This window comes from Cucumis sativus, chromosome 1, assembly GCF_000004075.3.
Source record: "Cucumis sativus cultivar 9930 chromosome 1, Cucumber_9930_V3, whole genome shotgun sequence".
Lineage (NCBI taxonomy): Eukaryota > Viridiplantae > Streptophyta > Magnoliopsida > Cucurbitales > Cucurbitaceae > Cucumis > Cucumis sativus.
In genome coordinates, this window is record NC_026655.2 from 8,424,902 (window position 1) to 8,438,062 (window position 13,161).

Here is a 13,161-nt window from a genome sequence, read left to right on the forward strand (position 1 = left end):
TTTGTGTACTACATAAGCCATAGAACATAGAATTTATCATATTTAACCAAAAAGAATAACTCTCTAAGGATATTTAAAATAAAGTTAAATCTTTTTACATATAAAACATGAAAATCGACCTTCTTCTAAATTAAAATATAATAATAATGCTATTTAATTAGAGATATGATGATGATTAAAAATAAAGTAATTATTAGAATCACAAAATTCCATCGTCTAGAAATAATATGATATATAATATATATAGTTTCGTATCTATACACATTGAATTCCAAACAAATGAAAGAGTACATACACTGATTAAGTCCCATATCACGAAAGTACAATATGCATTTATTTTATTTTGATGAGGAGTTTTATAAAATTGGTTGGATCAAATGTTAAACCAACTGGGTTTGGATTTGGTCATGCGAGCAGTGCTGGCAGGTTCATCATTGTCGATACGACGATTGTTTCGAAAGGCTGCATAACCGATAACATAAGAGATAACGAGAATAATCAAGGCGATGATGTTAATGACGGAAACCTTACGCCAACTTTTCTTGAGACTGGCAAGAACAGCAGCCTTGCAAGAGTCACAAGCATAGCAAAGTTGGCGTTGGTCATTGCTCCATCTTCCACAATCAGGTTCACCCCCAACAAGTCCTCCTCCAAAATCCCACATTGTCTCATTCACATATACATACCCACAAACTGTAGGAGGCTTGCAGCAACCAGACTTCAAACAAAATAATAATAATTGTGATGCATATTTTTTTAATTAATGTTAATAATGATAACAACACATAATAGCGAAATGATAACTAGAGTAGAGTAGTGATTTTAGAAAGAAAAAAAATAGGTACAGTTTCATTTTGTAAAATTAATTTCTAAACAATTAAGTTTATGTTGAAAACAATCTCCTTTCGTTACTATCAAATTATTAAAAAGAAAGTATTTTGGATATTTAAAAGACTTTTCCACCGTCACTAAACAAGTAATACTTCAAAAATCAATTTTGAGTTATTTTTTATTGCTCTAAAATCACTTGTTTTAGGTTGTCAAAAGTGATACACTCCAAGTTGGTGAAAACTATTTGATGGTAAAAGAGTAAAATTGTAAAGCCATGGGCTAAATAAAATCTAAATTCGAAATTAACAAGCAAAAGTATAAATTCTAACATCATATATATATATAGTGAAAACTAAAATTCAGGTGGACTAAAAAAAATATTTGCCTTCGTATACTATTGAATCAATTAGAATCTAAAAACTATACCAGATTGATAGCATGATTTTAGAAGGCAATTTCATATTTCTTTTTGTAGAATAGATAAGATAATTATTCTTGCATATTTGATCCTAGAAGGACCATCTTCTTCTTATAACCTACGATATCGATAATGAAAAAGAAATTGAATATTCCTACTCATAAAAAAAAAAAAAAAAAATTGGAAAGAAAGCACTTTTCTGCTATACAAAGAGAGAGGAATATAATAAAGTTTTGGGATATAATTTGTATTTTATTCTGTTCCCACTATCTACAAGATTGGATCTCTAGATTCATTTTGGATCATTTAAAATATTCATCATTATCTTTTCATTTTAAATATCCATTTTTTGTTACATAGCTTCAATTGTGGACAATATTTTCTTAAACTCTGTTTTTGTCAAAGTAAGAAAGTAAAATATAGAATAAGCATATATGTATCTTGGGAATCTCCCTTCATTTCTATATTCCAATCACCACAGTTGACTTATTCTTTTAAAATTTAGTATCATAAATGTAGAGATTGAACACAACTATAATAATATATATTTTAAAATTTATAGACTAAAAATATAACTTGTTTTACAATCTTTTAATGCAACAATTATGAAGTAGATATTCAACTTTTTACTTCTAAAAGAACTCATATTCATTTTAACTTGGTTTTTGTTCCTCTAAAATGAAGTAATTGAAGAGTAGGGAGAAGTAACACTAAATGAATGGCAGTTGGGACGTGGTTATGGGGAAATGCTCCACTTTAAGAAACCCCCACCGTCCAACTGCTACCATTACGCCACGTTTATCGATATTTTTTTACAATTATGCTTTTAATTTTTTATTCAAATTTTCTAATCTATTATATGTAAGGTTTTCATCTCTACTTTTTATTTGGCTTTTTTAAAATACATAAACATTTTATATCTTTAGATTTTGAGTTTTTGTTTTGGTTTGATAAAATTTAGTAGATATAATCTTAATTTTTATTAAATACACACCTTAATTGAATGTTTATCAATTAATTTAAAATAATTATGAAGTTAAATTTTAGTAGGATGGAAAAATAGTAAAACAATAATTAATTATAATACTATTAAATTAATTAAGGAGAAAAGAGAAGAGAAGAAAAGGGATAGAAAAATAGAGTAAGTAAAGAGGGGGGGGGCCCGGGGGATGTGAGGAGTGAGGAGGGGCAGAGAGGCAGAATTTGCGGAGTGTTTAAAGAGAGACAATGGATGGGGCGTCGCGTTAAGGCCCATTCCTAATTCCTAATAACAACAACATCCATCCACATGCAAAATTCAACAAAACAAAACTCTCCTTGATTTCAGATCTCCCCTTCTTTAATTTTATATAATACGACTAAACTCATTTTACCAATACCAATACCAATTTTTTTTACACATTTCTAAATATGAAATAAGAATATTCTGTTTAGCTCGTAAGAAAGAAATACATTTAATTATAATGTACTTTGAAACAGCCACTATGGGACAATTGTAAAACTAAATAAAAGTGGAAGTAATCTGTCTTAAATCTTTTTCTTTCTTTTTAAATATAACAAATCTTTATTTAATATATATTTATAAAAATAGTGAAATTTATTCGAATTCTATTGACATTAATAAAGACTCTATAATTCCATATTTGGTAAATATTTTAACATTTCTGTCATTTATTAATTATTTCATCTAAACCACTATTATTAATAAGAAATGAGTTTCGTTCTAAAATATATATTAAAGAGAGAGAGAATTACTATGAAAAAGAAAAAAGCAAAAAAGGTCCATAGGGACGTACCTCAACAGGAGTGAGATGTCTACGGTAAAACATATCAACGGTCTCCGGCACGCCGGAGATGGTTCTACCAATTTTCCGGCAAGCTTGCGAGTCTCTAACACATGAACTAATCTTACCCCAGTAAGTATCATCCGCCACCCGGTCCCTAAGCCAACCGGAATAGTCTTGCAAATAATAGTCAAAGTAGTTACGGTTAGGGAGAGGGCGACCGGAGCCTTTCTCGGTGACGGCGTAAGCAAAAATGATGAAGCCTACGAGGGCGCCAATGACGAAGAACATGACAAAGAGGTAGAACCACATGAGGAAGGTGTTGCGGTAGCATGCGCCACCGAAACCAGCGAGAGAGACGATCATGATGGCAACACCGATGCTGATGAGGGGCCATTGGAGGAATTTGAGACAATCGGTGGTGTTGGCGCGGCTGCTCAGCCATACGCCGCCGCCGATGATGGGGAGGGAAAGGAGGAAGGTTATGAAGTTTAGAAGGCCGATTAAGTGGTTGCTGGCTCTCATGCTGGTGATATGTTCCTTGTGTTTTCTATTGTTTTTTTGGTTGTTTTGATTTTTGGGAAAAGAGGGGATGGGCTTTATAATGTTTGTGTTTTGTATGGGAAATAGGAAGAAGGGAAGAAGAAGAAGAAGGTGGAGATTTGTAATTGGATATATGAGAAATGGGAGGTGGTAAGACCAATTTGTCCTTACTATGTATGAAACTACCATTTTGTCCCTCGCCAAGAACAGATTGACAAATTTGGGTATAGAAAGTTGATCTTTTCTTAAAAAAGAGATTGACCATTTATCATCATTTTACTTAGATCTTTGTTTTTATTACATACTTCTATAGTCCTCTATTTTAACCCCCAAAAAAAAATATATATATATATCGAAAACACTTTCATCTAATATAAGAAAAGAATTGAAATTTTGTATTTGACATAGAAGAAGTTTAAAATTTGATTGAAGAATGAAATGAATTTAAGAAAATCAAATAGATTTTTTTTTTGTTCTTTTTGGGTCCAGATCATGACTTCTTTAGAGAATTTCATGGAGACACAAAAAAGTGATCCTATTAATGTTATGATGGTTGAGTCAGTTCATGGTTAGCATGTTGGTTCATGTTGTTGTACCCTCAGTCATGATCAATTACTAAGACCCCAAACGACAATTGTTGTACAATATAATCTCTTGTAATGGGTTGTAAGACTCCAAACGTAGATGCATAGTCATCAAACTGAGTTAACAAGTTGTGTGTGTTTATGATTTATTGCTTTACGTGTTGTCTCAGTTGTTTCTCTAGTTCTTAACTCACGATACAACTATAATGAAGTGTTTTCTCGATTTAGGTTGGTTCAATGAAGTAATAATTAATTGAGCAAATTACAAAAGTAATTTCAAAAGTACGTTCAACACTTGCAATTACACTCTTAGAATTTTTGTTGTTCAGTAAAAATTGAACTCTGGAATTTCTACAAGTACTAAAATTGGACCCTCAAACTTACCATAGTTTTGTAGAATATGATCAAGATAAAAATTGAATTTTCAAGCTTATTCTATTGCTACAATTTCTATAATTATATAAGTTTGAGGTTCTAATTTTGATTAATTTGTGTGAGTTTGATGACTTAATTTTTTGAATTAAAAGTTTGTGGTGTAATTACAACTATCAGTACAATAACCGATTTTCACAATCTGCCCTTACCTTTTGGATTTGATTGCATTTTTTGGTATATTTGGTTGAAACAGTTGATGGGTCACATCACTTAAAAATCATTGATTTTATATAGTTAATTATAATAGATGACAATTTTATAGATTATTTTAGGTGTATAACCACATTTAAAAAAATTGTAAATATAACAAACTGTATAAGTGATAGACTTCTAATCACTAATACACCATAATTCTAATTCCTGATAGACTGATCTTTGCAATATGATCTATCAATAATAGGTTTCTATCATCAATAAATTTTACCTACATTTACCAGTTTTTTGACACATCGTCATATGTGCTAATACTTTGAATATAATTATTATATTTTTAAAAAGTTTCATTTTATATTTTATCAACCTCTCAAAATTTCATAACTTTTAATCCTCCCTATTTAACTCCCATTTAAGTTATGGAAAGTATTCCATTTGGAATGGGTTTAAACTCTCACTGAATTGGACTTTGAACAAACCAAAATATTCTAAATTTTAAGTTAGGTTGGATTCTAATTGTTGTTATTTGTGTTAAATAGGAAAGAATTAGTAAGTAAACCATATATGCATATCTATGTGGATTGATATGTACAGAAAGAAGAAAATTGAAGGTATTGAAAGAGAGATAAAACTCACGAACATAGGCCTAACTTAATATAGGCCCAAATGTACTAAAAGAAAAGAGCTACAGCCCCTCATCAAAAGAAAAAGGGAAAAAGAGAATTTTTTTTAGTAATGTTATTTTAAAAAAAAAACAGTCATGGATTATGAAAGAAAATATTCACAAAAATAGGATAGTAAAGTCGTGAACGGGATCCACGACTAGACAAAATCGTCTTCGTCCACGACTTTCATGAGTGGTCGGCCATCCATTCACTCCTTTTATCATCAAACTAAAATAGTTTACATTCAACATATATATATATATATATATATATATATATATATTATTATAAACAAATGTTATTTTTTTATCTACTTTCCTTCAATAAGTTAGGTCAAGCTTTAAATTAAAACTAACAAAAATAAAATAGAGTCAAAGGATAAACCATCTAAACCAATAGATTTTCAAAATTTGTTTATGTTTTAGAATTTTGGTTAAAAATGATCCAAGCGTTTCTTAGATTAAAAAGGAGGAGTGAAATCATAGTAAAAACTTTTTTTTTTCAAATTATAAAGATTAAATTTTAATGGTAAATTATTGGGAGTGAATTAGGTAATTAATACTTAAAAAAATTTAATATCTATATAAATTTGTCTACTTTCAGGTTTCTTTTGAATTACTGTACGTAATTTCTATAATATCCATTTTGATCTCGTACTTTAGAACGTGTCTAGTTTTGTTCCTTTATTTTATGTTTTTGTAACTTTTATAGTCCAATACACTAAATAAAAATATATCAAATATTATTGAAACTAAAATATCATAATTAAGATGTCCATTTTTATTTTCTAAAACAAATGGAAGATAGAGTAATTGAAAAGAGCATATATGAATATATATATATATATATAGTTTAACATACTTAGGTTGGAGTTGAGTAAAAATTAAGTTGTATCATGGATATTTGAGAGATTGAATCAATTTTATACATCCATTTATTCAATTCAATTTATCATAGTTAAAGCTTTAAAATTGAATAATTAAATGAATCAATTTACTAACTGGATTAAGTATCCATTTCACTTCCAATTAAGAAATATAATGTTTCCTACGATACTTGTTTGCATAAGAATTAGGGTCACTACAACTATTAGTTCATTGTTCATTGTATTCGTGATTGTCACTGTATATAGCAAAAATGAATAAATCTTTTTATAAAATATAGTAAAATTTCAGATTTTATTGTGTCAGTATCTATCAACGACATGGATAGAAATTGATGAAAGTGATTCGGTGATCGAATTTGAAATTTTGTAATATTTATAAATGAATATGTTTAATAGTTTCGTTCTTTATTAGTATTGAATGAATTTAAATAAGAAAGGACTTAAAAAGGATAGAAACAAAAAATTGAGATATGAAAATAGAGAAAAGTGAAAGAAGAATTTAAAATGAGAAATGGAAAGATGGAAGGAATCTAATGTTTGATTTATAATCATATGGCGACCACCATATTTGAAGAAGTAAGAATTTATTAAACAAAAACGACAAGCCGCTAAATTGGTAATCCACACAACAACAACTGCAATCGCTGCTTCTCTCTCTCTCTCTTTACCCCATTAACCCCAAAGGGATAGAAACAAACATCGAAAACTGGGAGACGCTGAAGATTAGCCAAAGAAACAGCCAACCTCTGCTCAGTGTTTATCCACTACTCATAATTCCTCTTTATTCTCACTGACATTATTCTTTCTACTACCAGGTAACAATTTCACTCTTTAACAATGCATTCTGTTCATCATTACTGTTTCAATGGTGGGTTTCTTTTCTTGTTTGCTTCACATTTCCCAACCCTTCTCTCCTATTGCATTTTTATGAACACCCATTTGGCAATCTCTCTTGCTTTTGTTTCTCTTACCTGATTTTCTTGGCATCTAAACAGAGTAAAACAGAACCTTCTTCTGTTTCACCGTTTTTCTTCGCTGATTTGGGTTTTTTAGTTCTTTTTCAACGAATTTAGTTTGGTGTGTGAAGGGTTTTCTGTAAAGTGTGTTTTACACTCCTGGGGTCTCAGGCTTTTGGTCTTTTCCACTCTGCTGAGTGAAACTAAATCTTGGAACTACTTTTCTCTTGTGCTTTTTGTATAACCCCCTTTGTGTAAAAAGTGAAACAAATTTCCTTGTTGCTTTTTCTTCATCTTCATTACTTGCTTTAGCTAGGGATTTGATTTGACCCTTTTCTTCATTTTTTATTTTGTGCTTTCACCCTTTTGATTTTGAACTATTTCTGTTTGTTTTCTGGGAATTTGTTTTTGATCATGTACTTTGAAGCCCCACCTTTTTGAATCTGTGAAAATCGTTGGGTTTTTGGAGTTTTATTTGGGACATCTAGTTGGGCTTGTGATGATTTTTGTAACAATTGGGTTTAATTAAAAAGTTAACAGCCTTTATGATGTCTATTAAAATCTTGATTGGTTTTTTGTCGGCTTGTTTGTGTTTAAATGTCAACCAAACAGTGGACTGTTTGTACCTACTCCTGCCCTTATTTCACGGCCAAATTGGAGGAACATATTTTGACATCCATTATTGAACATGTACTGATGAGAACTCCCGTTGTAAGAAACTATTCTTCAGTGCTTTACTTGAAGCGAATGAGCTTCTTTTTGAAATACTCGTCTCCTTCACATCAATCATGACTGCTGGTCCTCTCCAGTATTTCTGAGTTTTGGTTTAGCTTTTTTAGCATGCTTGAGTGCACTGCTAATGTCACTGTTCAAGTCTTGATGATTTTAATTTAGTTGGATTTTAGAAATGAATTTTTCTCAAAGCTTTTGTTCACTAATATCCTCATATGTTAGAGATATGATCAACTTAAAACTCTCTCCTTCAACCAGAGCATAACACAAGTGAAAGGTAAACTATACCCCCCCTTTTTTTCCTTTTTTCTAACTCAAGTAATTCCTTGAAACAATTGCTTGGATCTACTACATTTAGTTACGAAGAAGCTCGTACGATTTTAAATTTTAGATAGGTACGTTGCTACAATGGTTTAAATATTTTTCTTTTTTCTATATAGGAATAGGGAATTTTTTTTGATATATTTCTTATTAGCCTTTTTAGTTTTTTCATTAGCTCCCCTGACTGCTAGATCAACCTATGAAACTCTCATAAATGGGTTGTAATTTTGAATCCCTATAAAAGATAGTCATGTTGAGAAGAAAGGCATGAGAGTAGCTACAAACGATGAAAATTTTCTTTTTATACTGTTTCCTATTCCATAATAGACAAACAATTTTTAAACTTGTCATTTACAACTCCTTCAATTTTTCTCATTCTTTACTATTTCTTTAACACTTGTTCCACTTTAATGTAGCCTGATATGTGTGAATGTATGCATTCATTACAGGGTAAGATTTTTATTTGGGTGATAAAGTACGAAATTAATGCTGTCACTTCTTTTCTCATTGTGGCTTCAAATGTGATGATGAGGACCACATGCTGTTCATGAACCTCATTTATTTCCCTGAGGTTCCTCCATTGGATTCCTACCCTCCCCATGTTGTGATTTTTAAATTTTTATTTTCACTTTCAGGTTTGGTGGGTCAGGAAGCATTGAAGGAGGCTACCAGACTAAGCTTTCATTTACTTCATTTTCAAAAGGGTAGCTATGCAGACCCCAAAATCAAGGTACCTTTCACCTTCACCATTCCGTTTAGTGTTTAGCTTCAACAAAATGTAGAGGATTGAGCTATATTATTTAACAATACATTAGTACCATTCATTTTGTTTGGCTAATTTATGTGAAGAAGTAGTTGTTGACTAGTTTCAGTTTTCACCAGCTCACTCTTGACTCTATTGTTAAAGTGAGAGGAAGAATTGATTAGTCATATTTTGAGTTTGTGTACTTTTCAGCCTAGCCTGTGCCCTATATTTGAAATTTCTAAACGTTTAACATTTGAACTGATAGAATACATGTAGATATATTATTATTTAAGTCAGTCAATGTCCATGTTCTGTTGATTTCTAGATATTGTTTCTCTGGAGTGATGAAAAATTTCATGTCCTTGCCTCTGAGTTAGGGCTCATATGAATGTAGATGGTGCATGCTTCATGACAATCTGAAATCTCTCTTTCGCTATTTACTTTTTCCTATTTGTACCTATGACTACAAATAAAACTCTCATTTGGCCCTATGAAAATAACCAGAACCTATGATCAGTCAACAAAACCCTTCGTCAAAGACCTTTTAGTCTATTTTCTTGGTATTTCCTTTGCCATTAATATTGTTCTGTTCTTTTTCCTAGTATGGTATACATCTTACACCATCATCTGCATAAACTTTCTGGGTTCATTTTAGGCATTTGAGTTCTATGTGATGGAGTAGGAAAAGTTATGTTGCCTTCTTTAGTGGTTATACTTTATAGATATACAGAGGCCAAAGCAGTGGAAAGCTATGTTATTGATGATCATAAACATGACCGTATTTTGATAAAATTACCATAGTTCCTGTCTTAAATAAACATTATTTGAGGGACAAGTATATCTATAAGACATAGAATTTTATGAATGAGACCATCAAAATCATTTATATTGAGAGAATTTTGTTTCAACCTTTTGAATAAAATAAGGTTAGAAGATCGTGTTATATTAACAGTTGTTATGTACCAATAAATGAAATTTAAGAATAAGTTATACTTTTTGCACTGCTGGGAGTTGATATCGCGATTGCATTTCCATGTTTTCGATTGCATAACTTCATGGAAAATCTTTTCTACATACACATCGATTATAATTCAACTTGCCTTTGTTGGTTTTATTTCTTTGTTTTTATAATTTCTAGATTGATGTGATGATAAGTAGGTGTAGACATAGTATTAAGTTTTTATCTATTCAACTTATTGTCATATTACTTCATTTGTCCATAGAAATTCCTTGCCGGAAGCACCTCAAAAGGCTTCTCCTCGAGTTGCTCGGAAGCTTCGGCCGACTGCACTGGAATGTGATTCTACTTCCTCCTCAAACCAAGTAAATAATAGAATCATTAAAGAAAGAAGCCCTAAAGTTATTGATCGAAAGTCACCTAGAAGCCCTGCGAGCGTTGAGGTAATCTTAATTGTACCTTTTGGTTTTGGTTGAAAGTTGAGCTTCTGAATGGTGCTTCAATCTCTATAGTCTATCCTTAAGACATAGGACAGGCTAAATATCCAATATTATTTCCTATGAAAAGATATCCAGTTTTTTCATCTAATCCTCATAATAATATTTTGCTGCTTCTCATTGAGGCATTGACTGAGATTAGTTTGAACTGTGACTTCATAGTCCTAAAAGTTGTTCAGAGAAGCTCTATTATTTCAAACTTCTAAATAGGTCATAAATGTTGGGTACTTGCCTGAAAATTATTTGGTGGTTGTATAATCTTGTATTACATGATTTGGTGGAAGCACTTTTGTGTGATCTTTATTTCTTTGTGTTTAACCTTCATAATTGTAATGCCTTCAGCCATCAGAACCTTCTCTTCTAAATCCTTTTTGCCCGTTTAATTTGCTCAAACCCACCTTTTTGTCTTCCAATTCAGTTTCCCTTTTCTTTCCCAAACTATGGACTTCTCCTGGCTGGTTATTTTGATGAGGATTAATATAACATGTTTTGTCCATAGATCTTCGTCTATAGTTTTACGCTCAATGGCACGTTTCATGTTTTGTTTTTGAGGTGGACCTCATTCAATGCCTCTGATATTTTTTTCTGAGTGTTGTGAGAAGTTATTTTTGAAACTTCTAAGACCTATTTTTCTTGTTGGCTGATTCAGAAAAAGCGTCCGAGCAAGATTTCCGAGTTGGAATCTCAGGTTTCTCAGCTCCAAGAGGATTTGACAATAGTAAAGGACCAGCTATGTTTATCTGAATCATGCAAGAAGGAATTCAAGCAAGATGCCGAGGAGGCCAAGGATCAACTTGTAGCCATGACCTTAAAGCTTCAAGAGTCTGAAAAACTAGTTCTTGAGCTCTCTGCTTCTGAAGAAGCTCGTGTTATAGAATTGCAACAGATCTCACAAGACCGAGATCAAGCCTGGCAATCTGAGCTTGAGGCCATTCAAGAACAGCACAAACTCGACTATTCTGCATTGGCTTCTGCTGTAAATGAGATTCAGCAGCTAAAGATCCAGCTTGAAATGGTAGCTCAGTCTGAAACGAAAAAGACCGAGCATGCAGATTCAGCAAATAAAGAACTCGATAGCTTCAGAAGTAAACTAGCAGAAACTTTGTGTCTTATGGAAAGAATGGAACACGAATTGAAAAACTGTAGAGAATCTGAAGCTCAGGCTCAGTTACTTGCAAGAGAAACTCTAGCACAACTTGAAGATGCGAAAAAACGGCTGGAGGAGCTCAGATTTGATGGTATGGAAGCAAAGAAGGCTTACAACGCTATTGCTTTAGAGTTGGATGAGTCGAAAGCACGTGTTAACATATTAGAAAAACTTGTTGGTAAACTGGAAACAGATGTTGCTAATGCTAGCAGTAACCTTTTGCAACATCCAGCGGTTGAAAACGAGAAAAAGAGAGGAGAAGATCATATTGAAGAACTTTGTTCTCTCAGATCAGAGATTGAACAACTGAAAACAGCCCTTGAAGTGGCCGAGGCCAAATACCATGAAGATCAAATTCAGAGTGCAGTTCAGATAAAGATGGCTTATGAACAGGTTGAGCAAATAAAATCCAACAAGAATTCTAGGGAGTTTAATCTGGAGCAAGAATTGAAAAAATTCAAAGCAGATATTGAAGAGTTAAAGGCTGACTTGATGGATAAGGAGACTGAATTACAGGGTATCTCGGAGGAGAACGAGCAATTACAAGCGAAGATCCAGAAAAACTTGTCTAGCCAAAGGGAATATGAGCTCGAAAGGGAGATCAAGGAATTGAAGGAACATCTTGTGGAATTGAAGTCTAGTCTCACTGATAAGGAGAGAGATTATCATAGTATTTCGGATGAAAATGAGATGCTAAAGCTCGAAATTAACAAAAGGATAATGATCCGAGCAAAAGCAAGCAATGGGACAACTGAAGTTGAGGACGCAACGGCTGCTGAACAAGATGCTCTCATAAGACTTGGAATTGTGATGGAGGAAGCAGACAAGAGCAACAAGAGGGCTGCTCGAGTGTCCGAACAGTTGGAGGCTGCTCAGGCTGCAAATGCCGAGATAGAAACAGAGTTGAGACGGTTGAGAGTGCAGTCTGACCAATGGAGGAAGGCTGCGGAGGCAGCAGCGGCGATGCTGTCTGCGGGAAACAATGGAAAGTTAATGGATCGATCGGGATCATTAGACAGCAGCTATGATTCGGCTGCAGGAAAGTTTAATGGGTCTTATTGTGAAGAGATAGATGATGATTTGCTAAAAAAGAAAAATGGAAATGTGCTAAAAAAGATAGGGGTGCTGTGGAAGAAACAACAGAAATGAAGGTCAAGGACTTGGGTTGTCTGACTTTGTATTATGAAAAACATATTGCTTTCTTAGGATGTATTTACTCTTATTATGATGCTAATGCTGTTTGTTTTTCTCATCTCTCAAGGGGTTTGGTTGGTTTCTCTTTTTTCTTTTCTGAAGCCACAAAAGTGAAAACCTTCTGATTTTTAGCAAAATGAGCAGTGGGTAAGGTGAAAGTATTTCATATATGGAAACTCTGGAACAACATGAACTGAAAAGGATTCTGAGCTTCTGGTGGAGTAAACATTTGAAAGAAAAATTAATTTAGAATTTTTAAGTGGTATTTTTACATATAATAAAATAAACTAATATAGTTATAAGAATTTTGGA

At 32.4% G+C, this 13,161-nt stretch overlaps 2 protein-coding genes across 6 annotated transcripts; one reads left to right on the plus strand and one right to left on the minus strand.

Annotated features, from left to right (window-relative positions):
* Nucleotides 1-193: 193 nt before the first annotated feature.
* On the minus strand, nucleotides 194-3,688 carry LOC101215618 (tetraspanin-3). The gene is made up of 2 exons (XM_004147223.3): nucleotides 3,046-3,688; nucleotides 194-718 (listed from the first exon to the last, which is right to left on the minus strand). Exons 1-2 carry the CDS (start codon nucleotides 3,556-3,558, stop codon nucleotides 374-376), a joined length of 858 nt encoding a protein of 285 aa, XP_004147271.1. The 5' UTR covers nucleotides 3,559-3,688; the 3' UTR covers nucleotides 194-373.
* Nucleotides 3,689-6,860: 3,172 nt separating this feature from the next.
* Nucleotides 6,861-12,911, plus strand: LOC101215857 (interactor of constitutive active ROPs 3). 5 transcript variants are annotated; one of them, XM_031887446.1, is made up of 6 exons: nucleotides 6,861-7,114; nucleotides 7,868-7,966; nucleotides 8,210-8,264; nucleotides 8,944-9,038; nucleotides 10,277-10,454; nucleotides 11,158-12,911. In XM_031887446.1, the coding sequence occupies exons 4-6, from the start codon at nucleotides 9,019-9,021 to the stop codon at nucleotides 12,802-12,804; spliced, it is 1,845 nt and encodes a 614-aa protein (XP_031743306.1). In that variant the 5' UTR covers nucleotides 6,861-7,114; nucleotides 7,868-7,966; nucleotides 8,210-8,264; nucleotides 8,944-9,018; the 3' UTR covers nucleotides 12,805-12,911. The 5 variants fall into 5 exon arrangements, with proteins under 5 accessions (XP_031743306.1, XP_011653627.1, XP_011653643.1 ...); XM_011655325.2 differs by having other exon boundaries at nucleotides 7,868-8,264; XM_011655341.2 differs by lacking the exon at nucleotides 7,868-7,966.
* The last annotated feature ends 250 nt before the right edge of the window (nucleotides 12,912-13,161 follow it).

Bases quoted from the DNA above. Each gene is read 5' to 3' on its own strand.
- LOC101215618 (XM_004147223.3), bottom strand. From the start codon at position 3,558: ATGAGAGCCAGCAACCACTTAATCGGCCTTCTAAACTTCATAACCTTC. The intron at 719-3,045 runs GTACGTCCCTAT...TTTTGTTTGAAG, and splicing joins GACATCTCACTCCTGTTGAG to TCTGGTTGCTGCAAGCCTCC.
- LOC101215857 (XM_011655325.2), top strand. From the start codon at position 9,019: ATGCAGACCCCAAAATCAAG. The intron at 9,039-10,276 runs GTACCTTTCACC...ATTTGTCCATAG, and splicing joins ATGCAGACCCCAAAATCAAG to AAATTCCTTGCCGGAAGCAC. The intron at 10,455-11,157 runs GTAATCTTAATT...TGGCTGATTCAG, and splicing joins GAAGCCCTGCGAGCGTTGAG to AAAAAGCGTCCGAGCAAGAT.